Here is a 17,956-nt window from a genome sequence, read left to right on the forward strand (position 1 = left end):
TTGGCTCAGGTCGTGATCCCAGGGTCCTGGGATCGAGCCCCACATCGGGCTCTCTGCTCAGTGGAGAGTGTGCTCTTCCTCCTACTCCCCCTGCTTGCGTTCCCTCTCTCACTGTCTCTCTGTGTCAAATAAATAAATAAATTACTGGGGTGCCTGGGTGGCTCAGTGGGTTAAGCTGCTGCCTTCGGCTCAGGTCATGATCCTAGGGTCCTGGGATCGAGTCCCGCATCGGGCTCTCTGCTCAGCAGGGAGCCTGCTTCCTCTCTCTCTCTCTGCCTGCCTCTCTGCCTACTTGTGATCTCTCTCTGTCAAATAAATAAATAAAATCTTTAAATAAATAAATAAATAAATTACTTTAAAATAAATAAATAAAGGAGAGTACTTTATTCTCCAAACGGAGCAGAGAACTGCCCTGGAGATTGTTTGCTGTGGGTTACGAATACTTAAAATTTATATACAGTAAGTAGGAGGAGACATAAAATCTGTCTTTTTTAATTCGCTTAGAATAAATCATTCATTCTAGGCTATCGAGTGTTTTCCAGACTGGTTCTGAATTAGGTAGGGAGGCTGTATGTTAGCCTTAGTTACTAATCATAGAACATTCTGCTCATCTGTTGTATTGCTGTTGAATAAAGCCACACAAACTAGTGAATTCTGATTTCAAGACATTCTCATTAGTGTTACCTTTTACAATACATTTTCATTGCTTGAAGTTATTTCTGTTGAGGTAGTAGAGAGATTGTTAACAGCCTTTTGACCATACCTGGAGATGATAGGGGATATCTTGGAGGACCTCTTGCCCTAGAATTTCACCTCTTCTCCTTTCCACTTAAGGAGATCTTTATATTTTTGTGCTTGTCTTATCACTGTCCCAAGTTGTTAAGTCCCTTAAGAGCAGGTGTTCTGCCTTACTAACCTTTGAGATGTGCCTGTGGTGCTTAGCAGAGAACTTTATTGTTTTAATAAGCAGTATATCATTTTAAAGTAATCTTCGTTTATGTGGTCTTACTCTGGGGATCTTTGGTTGGGTAGATAACCAGAGTTCGCTTTGAGAGAGATCAGCTTACTGGTGTTACAGTGTCACATTAGCTAAATGTTGGAGGTTTGTCAGTTTCCTTGAGACAATAGGAAATAGTAGTGGAAAGCTTTCTTTAGTCGTTGAATTTAAATTTGTGGATTTTTTTCTTAAAAACTGTGGTCTTGGTCCTGGCTGGCTCAGTCAGGGGAGCCTGTGACTCTTGATTTCAGGGTCGTGAGTTCAAGCTCCATGTTGGGTGTAAAGTTTACTTTAAAAAAAATGTTGTTTGAGATTTTACATTATTGATCTTACTTGAAAATTACTGTCTAGATAATCAGATAATAGTGCCTTTGGCTCACTTTGAGTTTACTCTAGAATAATTGTAAGATTTTTGGGTGCGGGGAAGAGGTGGGACTGAACTCCTGCCTTTTAAAAGTCTGGAATCCTCCTTCCCTCCCACCTTCCCTCCCTCCTTCAAGTCACATTTGTTTCACCTTCCATCATCTTCTGCTTAATGCTCTGAAGCTAACCTTCCACAACATCAGAAAGGAAAATAAACTGGAAAATGTAGGCTTATCCTACAAATAAACTATCTGTTAGTGAAACCAGTGGGGCGTAATGTCAGCTGCCAGGGGATGTTGGATGTCTTTGGGTGGATGAGGTCATATCAGAAAACTGGCAGTGCCTTTGGGGAGATCATGGTAATTTCTTTTCCTTATAGAACCTGGGTAGCACCAGCTGCTGATACATGCCATAGAGAAGGGAAGGGTGACAGGTTTCTGAAGCTTTTGCCAGGTTTTAAGACAAACTAGCTGAAAACTCTGAAAGCTGTTCTGAGTCTAGTTTCCAGGATTCCTGATGCAGATTTAGTTATAATAGGGGTACAGTAACTTAGGAATTGAAGCGACTGTGAGCGTAAAATGACCTACCGGCTGTGGTGCGGAATGAGCTTGGACTGGAAAAGTCGGCAGCAAGGAGCTGCCGAGTCCTGGGTGGGTCCTTAATCTTTTAAAAAAGTTATTAGTGAACTATTGTAGATTCTTTAGAATTGTGGTTATGATTTTGCTATAATTTTAAGCTGAGGTTTTAACTTAAAAACTTTTTTAAAATTATAGTAAAATACATTTAAAATTTATCGTCTTAATTTTTTTTTTTAAGATTTTATTTATTTGTCTGTCAGAGAGCACAAGCAGGCAGAGTGGCAGGCAGAGGTGAAGAGAGGAGCAGGCTCCCTGTGGAGCAAGGAGCCCGATGCAGGACTCGATCCCAGGACCCTGGGATCATGATCTGAGACGAAGACAGCGGCTTAACCGACTGAGCCACCCAGGCGTCCCTCATTTTAACCATTTTAAGTGTGTAATTCAGTGGCATTTAGTACACTGACATTGTTGTGCAGCCATTAGCATTATGCATTTCCAGGACTCTTTCATTTCCCAAACAAATAACTGTATCTCTTAAATAATTACTCCCTCCATAACTCCCTCTTTCCCCATCTTCCCAGCTCCTGGTAACCTTCTATTTTCTGTCTCTATAAATTTGCCTATTCTAGGTACTTCATGTAAGTGGAATCATACAGTATTTTTTTTTTTTTATGTCTTCTTACTTGGCGTAGTGTTTTCAGAGTTTATCCATATTGTGGCTGTGTGTCCGAATTTCACTCCTTTTTAAGACTGAACAGTATTCCAATATATGGATATGCCACATGTTGTTTATTCATCCATTGATGGACACTTGGAATTATCTGGAAGTAAGTTATAGTCATCATAAATAAAATACTCTACAGCATGCTTCCCTTAAAGAAGGATATTCTATGTGACCATAATGTTAATTGGCCCTGAAAAAATTAATAGTTATTTTGTATTATACTTGGTCCCTGTTCTTTAAAGTTACTAGATATTGGATAGCTGTTGCTGAGCACTGGGTCGTTGTTGTTTGAGTGAGATGGGAACTAGGCTGATAAAGATCTGGTCGTCTTGGTGTTTGGGAATTTTTATTTGTATTTTCTGCAAAATATGTGTGAATCCAGAGTTGTTGTTTTCTTTAAGATTTAACTTACTTGACAGAGAGAGAGAGAGTGAGTGAGGGAACACAAGTGTGGGCAGAAGGAGAGAGCAGGGAGCCTGCTGTGGGGCTGGGTCCCAGGACCCCGGGACCATGACTTGAGCCAAAGGCAGATGCTTAACAACTGAGCCAGCCAGGAGCCCTGAGGGGTGTGTTTTTAAAACTTCAGATTTATAAAACTCATTTCCTGAGGAATGAGGTTTTCGCAGGATGGTCTGGCTTACTTTCCTTACCACAGATTTTCTGTCCTGCAGTGTGGAATGAATCACAGATTACCATGCTTTGGAGAAAGTTTAATTGGACTATTATCAGTTCATGAAAGATAGGGAGAACGCAGCATGTAAAACCTGGAATAGAAGGTTTCCTATAGTCCACATGTCTCAGGGCCAGGGCTGTGTCTTATTGACTTGGTCTTTGTTAGCAAAGGAAATTGGTGTGTGGTTTGGAGGGTTGGGGGTGGTGATGAGTAGGTGCAGTTGTTCTCCTGCATTCTGGTTGCTTGATGAGAAATGTGCCTAGGAGCCCGATGTGGTTTGTTCCTTCTGAATTCAAAGTCAACCTTTAGAAACTTGCAGTTCTTTTCTGCTTTGATAGGAACAAGACTGTAAAAAGTTGAGGGTGGTCGCTGAATCCAAAGGGAATGTTTTTTCAACCCTGGAAATACCCTTGAAAGATAGGGACCAATAACTAGGTCCTTTGATCTGCCAGGTGACTGCTCTGGATCCAGATCTTGGCGATCCTTATAGAAGTGATCCCTGCGATCCATTAGCTATAAACACCTCCCCCACAATAAAGGACTTCGGTTTTGCAGTGATAGGTGTAGAATTTGTACTGAGATTGTAGTCTGTACCTTCCATTTAAACAGGCCATAAATTAGTGGAAGTATCTTAGACTTGGATGATGAGAGGAAAAGTGTTGACACTTTTCCCAGCTTTTATCTGTGATTTCCTAATAGCAGTCCGTATTGATTAGACGTGAATGTTCTGCCCTTCAGCATTCATGGGAGATGGTCGGGAGGAAGAAGGGAGTCTCCGGACAGAAGGATGGCGGCCAAACGGAATCCAACGAGGAAGGCAAAGAAAATCGAGACCGTGACCGAGACTATAGTCGGCGACGTGGCGGGCCACCAAGACGAGGGAGAGGTGCCAGCCGTGGACGAGAGTGTATGCATGGGGCTTTAACAAAACCAGCTGTGGGTCAGTAATGTCTGGACTTGAGGGAATGTCAGAACGCTGCTAGGCTGGCCCTAGTAACCATAATATCCTTTTGATTTGTTTCTTCCCACTCTTTATTGTGAGGCCTTGGTACCTCTTACAGGTAGAGTTTTCTAGCTGCAGCTACCAGGTTGGCATGAAATTATTCTGCAGTTATTGGTGAAGTTGTATCACCTGCAACTCTCTGTTGTGGCGCATCCCTGAGTAGACCTCATATCCCATCTTCCCAGCTCATTTTCTCTTCCTCATTTTTGACTCCCCACATGCCATTTACATATTTAGATAAATTCTATTGACTCTGCTCTGGCTGTGTTTTTAATTTTAGTTCGGGGTCAGGAAAACGGATTAGATGGCACCAAGAGTGGAGGGCCTTCTGGAAGAGGTACAGAAAGAGGCAGAAGAGGACGTGGCCGAGGCAGAGGTGATCAATTTCTTGAGGGGTGGGGGTGAAAATGGGGGGCAGGATTACTCTTACTGTTAGTCCTTTAGGGGTCTGCTTTATTTGAAAACAAGCAAATTCACATGGCATCTCATTATCTTAACTGTTGAGATGTCATGCAAATTCTAGAGATTGCTGAGTGGGGCAGTGGGAAAGAAGGTAGGTGTCATTTTCTTTAATCTTTATTGTTGATGTTAATGTATTTGCTTAAGCACCAGCATTTGGTCAGCAAAGGAAAAGTCTGTCCGTAGTAATGGTGTCGCTCCTGTGGTGTATAGTAACTGCACTGCAGGGTGAGGGAGAGAACATCTTCATCATATCACCCAGTTAACTAGGGCAGAGTTGTCTCATTTAGCAAGGTAGTTGTATATCAGCTTCTAAAATAGTCTTTTTTCCTCTCTTTTTCTCCTTTTCTCTTTAGGTGGCTCTGGTAGACGAGGAGGAAGGTTTTCTGCTCAAGGAATGGGGTAAGTTTAATTGATTTGGTGCTGAAGTCTTTAATCTTTTCCCCCTAAGCACCACTGTAATATTCTAGAGTGGCTGATATCCTGGTACCCTGAGGGTAATAGGCAGCCCTACCGAAGCTGTGATCAGAAAAATTTCTAGATCGTTTGACTCAGATAGGTATGTAGACTTTGGGCTTAGAGATGAGTGTCCCCCCCAACTGGGTCATTCTCTCCATCTCATAGCTTTATTTGAATGCATATACCTGCTGTTTTCCAAAATTTTATGTGGATTTTATTATTACTACTCTTTATTAAAGATTTTATTTATTTGACAGAGACACAGCGAGAGAGGGAACACCGCAGAGGGGAGAAGCAGGCTCCCTGTGCGGCAGGGAGCCCAATATGCTCTACCGCAGGACCCTGGGGTCGTGACCCACGCCTCTTACTGTGATTCTTGATGTCCTAATCCAGGACAGATGGTAGATCTAAATTGAGATTATACCATAGGATTTTAGGTAGGCTGATAAGTGAGGGAAGTAGATGGATATAGGGTTATAGAATGGGCTTGGTTGATCTGTTGTTAGGGCAAAGTCAGGGTTCTTGTGGCCATCCTCTCTGAGTTCATTTTTGCTGGTGCTGCTTAGAGCTCAGAGACTCTTTTAAGCATTTCCACCCCCCCACCCCCAGAACCTTTAACCCCGCTGATTACGCAGAGCCGGCCAGTACCGACGATAACTACGGCACTAACAGCGGCGGCAGTACGTGGAACAACACTGGCCACTTCGAACCAGATGATGGGACGAGTGAGTGACTGTTTCTTGTTTCTTGTCTCTAAAACCTAAGGAAATAATTACTTTGAGGTTATCGTCATATTAAAAAGTGGAGGAATAGTTTTTGGGTGCAGAGATAGGAGAGAGAGGGATGGCTATCGAAGTACTGTGTATATTCTCTTCCTGTCTGTGTGCCTGTGGGCACTTAAGCATGCTGTGTCACCTGGCCTCGCCACTCTTCTGTGAGATTGACGCTAGTCGCTATCCTCAGATGACAAGCAGACTGAAAGGGTGGTTGTGAAATTGCTAGTATTTGAACTTAGAATTGTTGGACTCTCAGAGCCCATGCTCTGTCACCCTGTGTGGCTTCCGTTAGGTCCACGTGCATTTCCTAGGGTTTCTGTTAGAGTGTCTGCTTTGCTCTCAGAAAAGGTATCCATAATCACTTAATTGAGCCACTACTTGTAGAGGTGAAAAAGGTCTGGAATCAAAACCCACTAACAACAAAAAAAAACCCCACTAACAGCTTAATTGTTTTCTCGTATTGAGATAATGTCTTCTTTCCCTTCATTTTTGGAAAATTGCAGTATCTGGGGAAAGGGGAAATTGTATATTTCTAGCTCTATTTATTGGATAGTCTTCTGAATGTGGAAGAATATTAAGGGGATTTAAATACGATTTTTTGTTGTCATTAGCTCACTTGTAGCTGGGTAGGCTCTATATATTTAAGGATATTTTAGGTTTGTGGGATATACCAAGAGCTGTTAGGGAGTAAAAGATGGTTTTCTCTCTCTCTCTCTCTCTCTCTCTCAACTTTCACCCTTTTAAATAAGAACAGCTTCTAGGCAACAGCGTGTTTTATTCTTATGTGATCACTAACTTCTTACAGCTGAGCTGGCACATGGAGAGCTCACGCCCCTTTTCTCCTGTAAAAGGGGGAATGATTCAGTAGCAGAACATGAATTAGGCTCTTTGACTCCATCTGTTTACTTGCCTTGCCCTTTTTCAAAGACTGTTGATCTTTATCTCTTTCTTTGGGAGGGTCTTTGGGAGGGTCTTTGGCACAAACAGTTCATCTACTGCCCACAAATGTGAGACCTTAGGTCCTGAATGTTTCTTGCTTTTTGTTTACCACACTGTCTCATTAGTGCTTTTTTTTTTTTTTTTTTTTTTTTTTTTAGATTTTATTTATTTATTTGACAGAGAGAGATCACAAGCAGGCAGAGAGGCAGGAGAGAGAGAGAGAGGAGGAAGCAGGCTCCCTGCTGAGCAGAGAGCCCGATGCGGGGCTCGATCCCAAGACCCTGAGATCATGACCTGAGCCGAAGGCACCGGCTTAACCCACTGAGCCACCCAGGTGCCCCATTAGTGCATTTTGGATACAGTTTTCCCATTGGTGGAGACTGAAGTTGAGTTATGGACAAGATGGAGATCCGTTTTAATTCTCTAGACATTTGGCTAAGAAATGTCTTTATTACTTTGGAGGTTGATGAATGAGTTGCTCTTTATTCATCTCCTGATGGCTTTGTAGAGGTAGTGGTAGCAGTCTGAGTAACAAAAGTTATAGTTTCTGAGCTCTAGTTCTTGGACATTTGGTTTTTTATCATTGGTACAAAACAGTATAGAGATTAAGGGATTTGTTTTCTGTTGTGGATAGAAAATCACGCAAGGAGTCCTAGTCCTCGATTGAAAGCCTTAGCTGTTCTCAGCAAGGATTTGGTTTGGAAACAAGGAATGATGAAGTGTGTGTTTATTTCTTCTTAGTAGAGTATAGCAGATTTGGAAGGTTAGAATCAGAAATCTGAGTTGTGGCTGAATGAAAAACTGTGATTCTGCTGCCATCTTGCTAGTGTGAAAGAGTCGGGTGTAGCTTCATGCATTTCCGTTGTTCATTTCATAGCAGGAACTGACTTCCGTGCATGATCTTTTTGTGTTTTCATGATAGCACACTTCAGATTCTCTTTTTAGATTTAAAAAGAAATTCATACCTACCCTTAAAATATCCACAGGTACAGTGGGAATTGTGTTTTGGGGGCAAATGTTCTCATTCATAAGCAAAATTTCACTGGTTGTTTTTTCTTTTCTTTTCTTTTTTGTTTCAGGACTTGATTTCATTGGGGTTGAGGGGTCAAATTATCCCCGAAAATTTGAGACTGCTCCTGGTATGATACATCCAGGTGCCTCACTGCCCCGGATATTTTTTTAGATTTTAATGAATTGAAATATCTGTGGATATGTAATTTTTCTGTCATCCTGCTTTTTTCCTTTTCTGCTTTTCTCCCTCATACTCTGGGCCTGTTTTCCCTTCTTGAAAAATTTTGTCCATTAATGAAGATTTAACATTTTCATTGACTCCTGTCTGCTGGCAGAATGGAAACCCTTACCTGTTCAGATTCTTTGCACCCTTTCTGTTCCTTCGTGCTGCGTCAGTTACAGTCTTCATGGCCACGACTACACGTCCTGTATTGGGTCAAGTAGGCATCTTCCTTCTTTCTTCCCATCCAGATGCAGTCACCAGAGTGCAGGCAAACATTCCTGCTTTGAGAGAGCCTATTAGTACGTGGTTACTTCCAGCTCCAGGGTTATGTATGTGGACAGATTGGGATTCCATTTACCCAGGGCAGGATGGCTGTCAGTGCAGAGGAAGAGTAGTGTTACCGGGAGAGAGAAGAGTGTGCTTTGTAGCTTGTCTCGACTGAGATTGGACGTCCATTTGATTTGGAGAACATTGCCATTATTAAATGGTTTAGAATTTCCCTGGTCCAGTTACAACGCTGTGGGAGAGCTATTACAGTGAACATCTTTTTCTCTAGGAAATGAGGTTCTTTCATTATTAAAAGTTAAGAATTTCTTTCTTTCTTTTTTTAAGATTTTATTTTGAAGTAGTCTTCATATACAGTGTGGGGCTTGGACGCACGGCCCCAGCATCAAGAGTCACATGATCTACTGACTCAGCCAGGCAGCCCTAGAAGAACCTCAGATGGGTTTTGTAGGTTTAGAACATTTCTCTTCAGTGACAGTGAAATACCTGAATGCCAGACTTCCGTTCTTTTAAGAGGGTTTCTCCATTTGGAAAAAAGGCTTTAAGAGTTAATACATACTCTTGTTCTAGAGAAGAAAATAAAGAGTGTTCTTGTCCTTTTCTATAGGCAGGCTGTTTCTTACTGTGGTCCTTGTTGAAGGGAAGAATCCTGGCTCTCACAGAACAGTTTCCCTTTCCGAGGATCTATGTATACATGAAGCAGAATAAGGGGGGGTATGGAAGGTGGTGTGATTGGTGATGGCCCTTTCCTATAGAAACTATATCCTGACTTCATTTTTACCACCGTGAGGAGAGTGTACACCTGTATTGTCTTCACAGAGCCCTTGGTGGGTTAGATGCCACACTTTGTAGGTTTAGGATTAGGATAATAACTAACGCACATTTGATTTCTCGGTTTTGGCCAGTGTCTTTTGAAAAGAGCAAGACCCATGACGGTTTCTTATGATTAGTCCAGCGAGATCTATAAACTTGACTGCTCCTGAGTATACGTTTTATTTTTTATTTATTTATTTTTTAAAGATTTATTTATTTATTTATTTATTTGATAGACAGAGAGAGATCACAAGTAGGCAGAGAAACAGGCAGAGAGAGAGGGGGAAGCAGGCTCCCCGCTGAGCAGAGAGCCCGACGTGGGGGTCGATCCCAGGACCCCGAGATCACAACCCGAGCCGAAGGCAGAGGCTTAAACCACTGAGCCACCCAGGCGCCCCTGAGTATACGTTTTTAAATTGAGTTCCTGTAGCAGATAGTTGTCCATCCCCTTTGTTTGGAAGCTGGTCCTTCTTCACTGCTGTCCCACTGTCCTGTGGCAGCTGTTTGTGCTCCTTCTCACTGCTCTTTTCTCCAGACCCCCCAGAGTTGTCTCCTACCAGATGAGTCGGTGTAGTTCTGGTTTAAATTGGCTGCTGCCATTTTACTGGAATTGACCACTAAGTCAAAGGGCTGAAGGGTTTAAGAGTTTGCCTGGAGCATTGGATCTGTTGTCCCCTGGCTCCTGCACCCCCACTGCCTTTACCGTTAAAACTATGTAACAAAACCAGAAAGTAGGTGTGAAATCATCATCTTATTAAAACCCTTATATTCTGAGGTATCACTTCCTAAATAGTCTTTTTCTCCTTCTGGAGCCTAGGAATCCCTTCTGATTACTAAAATCTGGCTACACTTTTGGCTGCCAAAATGTTAATACGTTAGTGTTTTTTGCACATATCTTGCACTGCCACTTAAAATTACTTCACTGTTGGTTTTTTTTTTTTTTTTTCCCTTTATTGCCAGGTGCTTGGAGGACTGCAACCGAGGAGTGGGGAACTGAAGATTGGAATGAAGATGTAGGTATTCCCGGGTTATTCCTCACTAGTGCTTTCTATCCCTAAGTGGTGTTTAGGGATAGAAAATGGGTATGTTTCTACCCCTCAAAATTCACCCTTAAGATTCTGACCCAAAACTTTTACATCCAAAATAGTGTTCTGAGCCAGAACATTTCACATATGTTATATGAAGGAGACTGGGCATGAACAGGACTCTGTGGAACCAGACTATGGAAAGGGCAAGTGCACCTGTGTAAGTCCAATATCTGATTGTCGGATTTATCCCAGGAAGAGATGGTGGTTGGGTAGGGCACCAGAAAGGGAGTCAGGCAGGTGGTGCGCTGAGTAGCAGCCGCTGGCGGCGTGTGGTGCCAGAGCTGGTCTGTTGTTTGGTTCACATTCAGGCATTGGTGTATGGTCCTGGGATTGGCTTAGAGGTGGGTACAAAGAGAAAAGGACTGTACCACATCTTCAGGTTTACAGTCTGGTTGGTTCTGGAACCCTTTTATTTACTTGAAGCCCAGCTTTGTACTTGAGATGAATATATAGAGCCAGCTGTCTTCCATCTTGACTCAACCTGGAAACCTCGTACATGGGTGGCGTAAACGTGGCACCAAACAAGCTGTGAATTCACTGGAGTAGTACCTGAGAAAAAGAATTTTTCGGATTCTTGGTCATAGTCAAGCTTTTGTTGTGAATTCTGCTTTTCAGTGGTCATGGTTTAACTTCTGTTTTAACATTTTTCGTTCTACTTTCCTGTACTTGTGTGTATTCAGGCAAGACAGCTCATGTAGTGAGAGGGTAATCGGTCAAACTGTCCTGGTTTGCCAGGCCTGAGTTCTTAACATTTCAGATGCAGCAGCGAAGAGGGTGATTCTTCTCTGTTGTAACTGAGCTGTTGCCTTGTGAATACTTTCTAAGATTTGGCTTATCTGTTTAAGCAACTTTCAGAAAGTGCTGTATTTAGGGGAGTAGATTCCCTCCTTTTAGAGAAAAGATTTTAATCAAAAAGTGAAAACAAAACCAAATCAATTTTTGAATAGTTAGAATGAGTTATTCCTACAGTTGCTTACCTACACTGCAAAGACTAGGTGTAATAAAGTTACCATTAAGGCAGAAATTGCATATTGTTGAAATTATCCCTGAAAATACCTTAATTCACCAGTATTTGGGCCCTTACTGCTCAAAAGCTAGGAATTAATTTCTTTTATTTCTGTCTTTGTCTTGACTGTAACCTTTCTTTGAGAGGAACATTGGAAGTTAAAATTTGGTCTGGGTCGAGGTGGGAGTTGGGAACTCTGATCAGAAGGTATAAAAAGGTTTTCTCTCTTTTTTGTATGGCATGTGTATTCAGGTTTTTGTCAGTTTGGTGTGCATATCATGTGACTCCACTATATTTTACTGGGTTTCTTGATTTTACCCTCTCTTTTGATAAAATCACTGAGCCTGTCTAGAAGGTGCGTGGAGGTCAGTCCAGGTAGGGTTCCTCTGGGTAGGTGGTCCTTTCTTCTGAGGGTTTTCCATTTTCCTTGGTATTAAACTCCCCTTATCTATGCCAGATTTCTGACTGTAGCCCACCTAACACCAGGAGTGACTAATCCCTCTGTTTTACAGCTGTCTGAGACCAAGATCTTCACGGCCTCTAACGTGTCTTCAGTGCCTCTGCCTGCGGAGAATGTGACAATCACTGCTGGTCAGAGGCAAGTGTGTGGTAAAGTTCAGCATCTTTTTCTGGAGGGGCCTGGTGAAAGCTATAAGGAAGAGTAGCACTGGGCCTTCATATGCTGCTATAGTGTTGGTAATGGTAACCAGAGCATACTAGGTTCCTTTTTAGTTGATTGATAGGTTTACAGGAGTTGATCTACTAAATGGAAATCTATATATTACAATTTTAAGGATGTTTCTCTCCAAAATAGCTTCTTTAATTACATAGGTCAATCTGAATTAAAATTTTGAACAATATAACTTAACTGGTAGTAAGGTAAAGTTAAACATGGAAATGTTTGCATTTATTTGAGTTTGCAGAAGTATTTAGTAGCTTCTTCTCTTGCTTTATAAATAAGATTTTTGTCCGCTGAGCCTACTGAGTAAAGCGATCATTTTTACTGTAGGATCTGGCTAATGAACTTTTTCGAATTTGATCCCTAAAGTATTGGGGTCAGTAGAGGAACAAACACTTACCAGGAATATTTTTATCCCCAGAAGTCCTCTTAGATTATTTCTAGACCTAGGTATGATAGCTGTTGACTCAGAAAGTCCCGAATTGCACCAGAAATAGGACGTTGAGGCCATTACCCCCAGAGGTGATGTGTATTGTTTTTCTGACCCGAGTTCTTCAACTCTTTGACACCAGCTATAGCTGTTCAGTAATTCACTTCAATTCTGATACTATCTAGAGTTAGCGCACAGCCTAGTAGATGCCTTTATCCCGTAAGACCGCCCTTGCTTCAGAGGTCAACTGCAAATGGGTGCCCAAGGTATCCATACACTTCTGCCTGGCTGACAACAAATTTGGGGATTCTCACGGCCTCCGTCTTAAGTTCAGTAATCCGCTAACATGACTCCCAGAACTCAGGGAAGAGGTTCCTTGCCATCACTGGTTGGTTATGACCAGTGCTCAGGAACAACAGCCAGTGGAAGAGTTGATATGGCAGGGCATGGCGTGGGGCACAAAACCTCCCAAGTTTCATTACTTAAATAGGCCTGATTGATTAAGCCATTGGCTATTAAAGACAGTCCCCAGCTTCCCACCCAGGAGTGGGTAGAGTGTGCTGGGGCTGAAAGGTCTAACCCTATAGTCCCCTTCCTGGTGTTGCTGGTGGCCGCCCCCTTCCTGAAGCTCTGTTGGGGGGGCTCCTATCCTGAGTAACCTCAGTATTACAAACTTTTGTTGAAAGAGGCTCATTACGGGGCGCCTGGGTGGCTCAGTTGGTTAAGCATCTGCCTTTGGCCCAGGTCATGATCTCCAGGTCCTGGGACTGAGCCCCGTGTCCGGCTCCCTGGTGAGCAGGGAGTCTCCTTTTCCCTCTGCCCTTCCTCACCTCTCCTTCTGTCTCTCTCTCTCAAATAAAATCTTAAATTCTCTCTAATGAAAGTAAGAATAAAGAGATTCATTATGAATAACAAGATATTCTGGAAATTTTAAGGGTTTCAGGAGCTCTCTGTCAAGAACTGAAGACAAGGGACGCCTGGGTGGCTCAGTTGGTTGGGCAGCTGCCTTCGGCTCAGGTCATGATCCCAGCGTCCGGGGATCGAGTCCCACATCGGGCTCCTTGCTCGGCGGGGAGCCTGCTTCTCCCTCTCTGCCTGCCTCTCTGTCTGCCTGTGCTCGCTCGCTCTCCCTCTCTCTCTCTGACAAATAAATAAAATCTTTAAAAAATAAAAACAAAAAAACTGAAGACAAAACCAAACTATAGGTGTTTTTATTATACCACATTAACTTTGGAAATTTTATAAAAACTGGGGGAGGGATTCCAAAGACATTTGAAGAAGATGCCGGTGTTCTAGTATATGTTTTTATGTATTAGGTACTACTAATGACAGGTATTCAGTATTAAAATATTGGCTAGGGGTGCCTGGGGGGCTCAGTGGGTTAAGCTGCTGCCTTCGGCTCAGGTTATGATCCCAGGGTCCTGGGATCAAGTCCCGCTTCCCCCCCCCCCCGCCTGCCTCTCTATCTACTTGTGATCTCAGTCAAATAAATAAATAAAATCTTTTTTTAAAAAAATTAAAATATTGGCTAAAGAATTGTAAAGTTTTGGCCTAATAATCAAGCTGCTATTAAAACTAACATTTGCTATTTCCTCAAATTGATTTCACTAAATTGGAATATTTAACATATTATGGTTGACAACACCATTGGCATACAGCTGGATCCTACAGGGGCTCTTACATACCAATTACTTTGGTAGATGAAGTATCGCAGGCCTTTGTGTTACTGATGAGGGCTTCATTTTGATCTAACCAAAGTCTGAGTTGCGAGTTGGGGAATGCTGGAACGTTCTGTCATTATTCATCACGATGTCGCGTCTCCCCACTAGAATTGACCTTGCTGTTTTGTTGGGGAAGACACCATCTTCAGTGGAGAATGATTCATCTAATCTGGATCCATCTCAGGCTCCTTCTCTTGCCCAGCCTCTGGTGTTCAGTAATTCAAAGCAGAGTGCCATAACCCAGCCTGCTTCCGGAAACACATTTTCTCATCACAGTATGGTAAGTAGGAGACATGGTGTCTTCCAGCCACACTTTGCTGCCAACCCCAGCACACACATGCAGTACTGCCTTCTGATGACAGGTTTGGGGCAGGGTAAAGCATCCCCTTTTGTCCTCTAAGCAACCTTGGGTGTAGAGATGTAGAATTGGGTAATAGGGGCGCCCCCAGAGGAGGACATAGTTTTGGACGCACTGAATCTTTTCTAGAAACGAGTGCGCTCAGTTACTGAATACTCGCTGTGCTGGCTGGTCCGATGGTAGTGGGTTATCAGAACTTATTAACATTAGTGTCACTGAATACTCGCTGTGCTGAATGTTACTTGCTCTTAAAAGAAAAATATGACATCTAATTTTAATCCTTCTTTAATTCTAATTAAACTTTGATGGGAGGTTGTAGTGTTTCCCTATTCCTTCCTTCCTTCTTTTCTTTCTTTCTTTCTCTCTTTTTTTAAGATTTTATTTACTCATTTGACAGAGCACAAGCAGGAGGAGCAGCAGAGGGAGAGGGAGAAGCTGACTCCTGCTGAGCAGGGAGCCTTTGGTGGGGCTGGATCCCAGGACCTCAGGATCATGACATGAGCCGAAGGCACACGCTCAACTGACTGAGCCACCCAGGCAGCTCTCCCTATTTTTTGATAGAAGAGAATTGCCATATAAATTTGTTTAAGCCAGATATTTCTGAGCTAGGCTTCCAAAAACTTGAAGTTTTCGTGACTCTTTCTGCTTACTGTTAATCCCTTTCTCTCTAAGCAGGGCTGAGAGTAATTGCTTTGCCTGCCTTACTGAGCTGTGGAAAGACAAAGTAAGATGAATAAGGGCCGTGCAGGTTTAGAGTGGCAGTGGTATTGTTCATTAATGCCTAGAGTGCTCACGGCCTGTGACTTGTCGATCCAGTTAAAAGACTTAAGGTCATTAGTTACAGTAAAGGAATCATTTAATCTAGAGAAAGGTGGTGAACCAGGTTTTTTTGGGGGGTGTTGTCACAAACAGGAAACTTTATCTGCAGCAAAAAGGAGATCACAGGGCGGGGTGGGGGGTTGACCAATTTTTTTTATAGTCTGCAAATCCTAAGAAATACTTTTTTTCTGTTTGCTTTTCCCTTCCTATTTGTATCTTTTTTGGTGGAAGAATACTATAGTTGTTAAGAGCTAAGAGACCATGTGTGTGCATATAATTTTATTTTTCCGGTCGTAGGATTATAGTAATTACTTGTGATAGAAAACTGTTGAGCTAGCCTCTAATCCAGAACTGTCCGTTTTTAACTACTGTCTAAAAATTTTTGTGTGCGTGTTAGTAATTTGGTGATTGATGTTCTGACATACATGAAAGGTGGCAGGTGAGGAAAGGTGGGGCAGATGGACAGGGAGCAGAGCATCGGGATTAAAGAAAAAGGGAGAATGAAGAACGCTTGGGTGGCTCAGTCCATTAAGTATCTGCCTTCAGCTGAAGTGGAGATCCCAGGGTGCTGGGATCGAGTCCCACATGGGGCTCCCTGCTCAGCGGGGGGCCTGCTGGAATGCACATGTGTGCACGTGTGTGTGCACATGTGTGTTCACGCCTGTTCCCGCTCTCTCCCTCCCTCAAGAAATAAGTAAGTAAAATCTAAAGGAAAAAATTAGAGACAACAGTCATAAGGTTAAGGAAATAATACCAATCCCTGAGCTATATGGTGGGGAGATGTGGTGATGCATTCTATCTTTTAATTGCCTTTTTAATACCTGGATTGTAAAGATGTACAACCTAATTCAAACTCTGGTATGAAAAATAAGTTTTCAGCATATTTCATTTATCCTAATAGTCTGTGTAATATGTCACATGATGTTAAACTAAATAAAAATAGCAGTCAATATTGTGTTCTTCTCATTAGCTGTATTGGTCAGTATGCTGTTCATTTTCTTTCCTATTAAGAGTAAATATTAGAGGATTAATTTCCATTAAAATTTAATAGATTAAATAATATAGGAGGTCCTCGTTATCATGTGTGATATGTAGTCATTACCTCAGGTGCTGTGCCTGTAATGTAAAGGTCCGCACTCTCAGACTCTCTGGTCACCGTTGCTACCTGCGACCATCTCTTTGCCACGATCCATACTTTTAACTCGACCTCTAGTGTTTTGGTTTTCTTTGTATAATCTTGTGAAATAGATTGAAATGGGAAAAATGTCTTACCTTGGGTTGGACAGATTGGTTTTGTGGAAGAAAACACTGCTCAGGGGCAACTAGGTGGCTCAGTTAAGTGTCCCTCTTGGTTTTGGCTGAGGTTGTGACCTTGGGGTGGAGAGATTGAGCCCCGCATTGGGCGCTCTGCTCAGTAGGGAGTTTGCTTGGAATTCTCTCCCCCTGCACCACTCAGGTGTACACGCTCGCTCTCAGATAAATCTTTAAAAAAAAAAACAAAAAAAGCACTGCTTAGTGTTGATGAGGATGGAATGGTTTGGTAAGAACCTAAGGAGAACCAGGTTCTAAATCTCCTTGAGGGGCGCCTGGGTGGCTCAGCGGGTTGAAGCCTCTGCCTTCGGCTCGGGTCATGATCTCAGGGTCCTGGGATCGAGCCCCACATTGGGAAAATCTCTGCTCAGCAGGGGGTCTGCTTCCTCTTCTCTCTGCCTGCCTCTCTGCCTACTTGTGATCTCTGTCTGTCAAATAAATAAATAAAGTCTTGAAAATAAATAAGTTGATAAGTTAATAAATCTCCTTGAGGGTGTTTTAAAAGGTTTTATTTATTTATTTGGCAGAGAGACATCGAGAGAGGGAACAGAAGCAGGGGGATCGGGAAAGGGAGAAGCAGACTTCCCACCAAGCAGGGACCCCAACAGAGGCCTCGATCCCAGGACCCTGAAATCATGACCTGACCCGAAGGCAGATACCCAATGACTGAACCACCCAGGCACCCCTCCTTGAAGGTGTTTTAGAGGAGTCAAGGCCACATGTTTCATCTTTTGGATGAGCCTGGTCGTCTTACCCAGGAGTAGGGAGTGGGGAAAATCTCCCCAAAGCCTGAAGAATAAATTTTGCTTTGTTATTCATTGTTACCCTATAGAACTTGGATAGATACAGACAAAACAAATCATACTGACTTGTTAGTTGATTGTCCAGTGCAGACATTTTTTTTTTTTTTTTTTTAGATTATTTATTTATTTATTTATTTGACAGAGAGATCACAAGCAGGCAGAGAGGCAGGCACAGAGAGAGGAGGAAGCAGGCTCCCCTCTGAGCAGAGAGCCCGATGCGGGACTCGATCCCAGGACTCTGAGATCATGACCTGAGCCGAAGGCAGCGGCCCAACCCACGGAGCCACCCAGGCGCCCCCAGTGCAGACATTTTGATAGGCTCCTCTCCGTCGGCTCCTGTGCTGGTTAGAGCAGCGTGGCGTGAGGCTCCAGTTCCTTCTTGTTGCTTTTCAGCTGTTCATCGGAAGGGGCTAGGACATTAATGCCTAAAGTGAAATT

The 17,956-nt window shown here is 42.8% G+C and overlaps 1 protein-coding gene across 1 annotated transcript in view; it reads left to right on the forward strand.

The window, feature by feature from the left end:
* UBAP2L (ubiquitin associated protein 2 like) overlaps positions 1 to 17,956 on the forward strand; it is a 42,979-nt gene that overhangs the window by 6,399 nt on the left and 18,624 nt on the right. Inside the window, 7 exon segments of the mRNA XM_044266432.1 lie at positions 4,074 to 4,242; positions 4,619 to 4,714; positions 5,154 to 5,199; positions 5,866 to 5,981; positions 10,264 to 10,316; positions 11,910 to 11,995; positions 14,336 to 14,507. Of these exon segments, the coding sequence (XP_044122367.1) occupies positions 4,074 to 4,242; positions 4,619 to 4,714; positions 5,154 to 5,199; positions 5,866 to 5,981; positions 10,264 to 10,316; positions 11,910 to 11,995; positions 14,336 to 14,507 (738 nt within the window).

This window comes from Neovison vison, chromosome 10, assembly GCF_020171115.1.
Source record: "Neovison vison isolate M4711 chromosome 10, ASM_NN_V1, whole genome shotgun sequence".
Lineage (NCBI taxonomy): Eukaryota > Metazoa > Chordata > Mammalia > Carnivora > Mustelidae > Neogale > Neogale vison.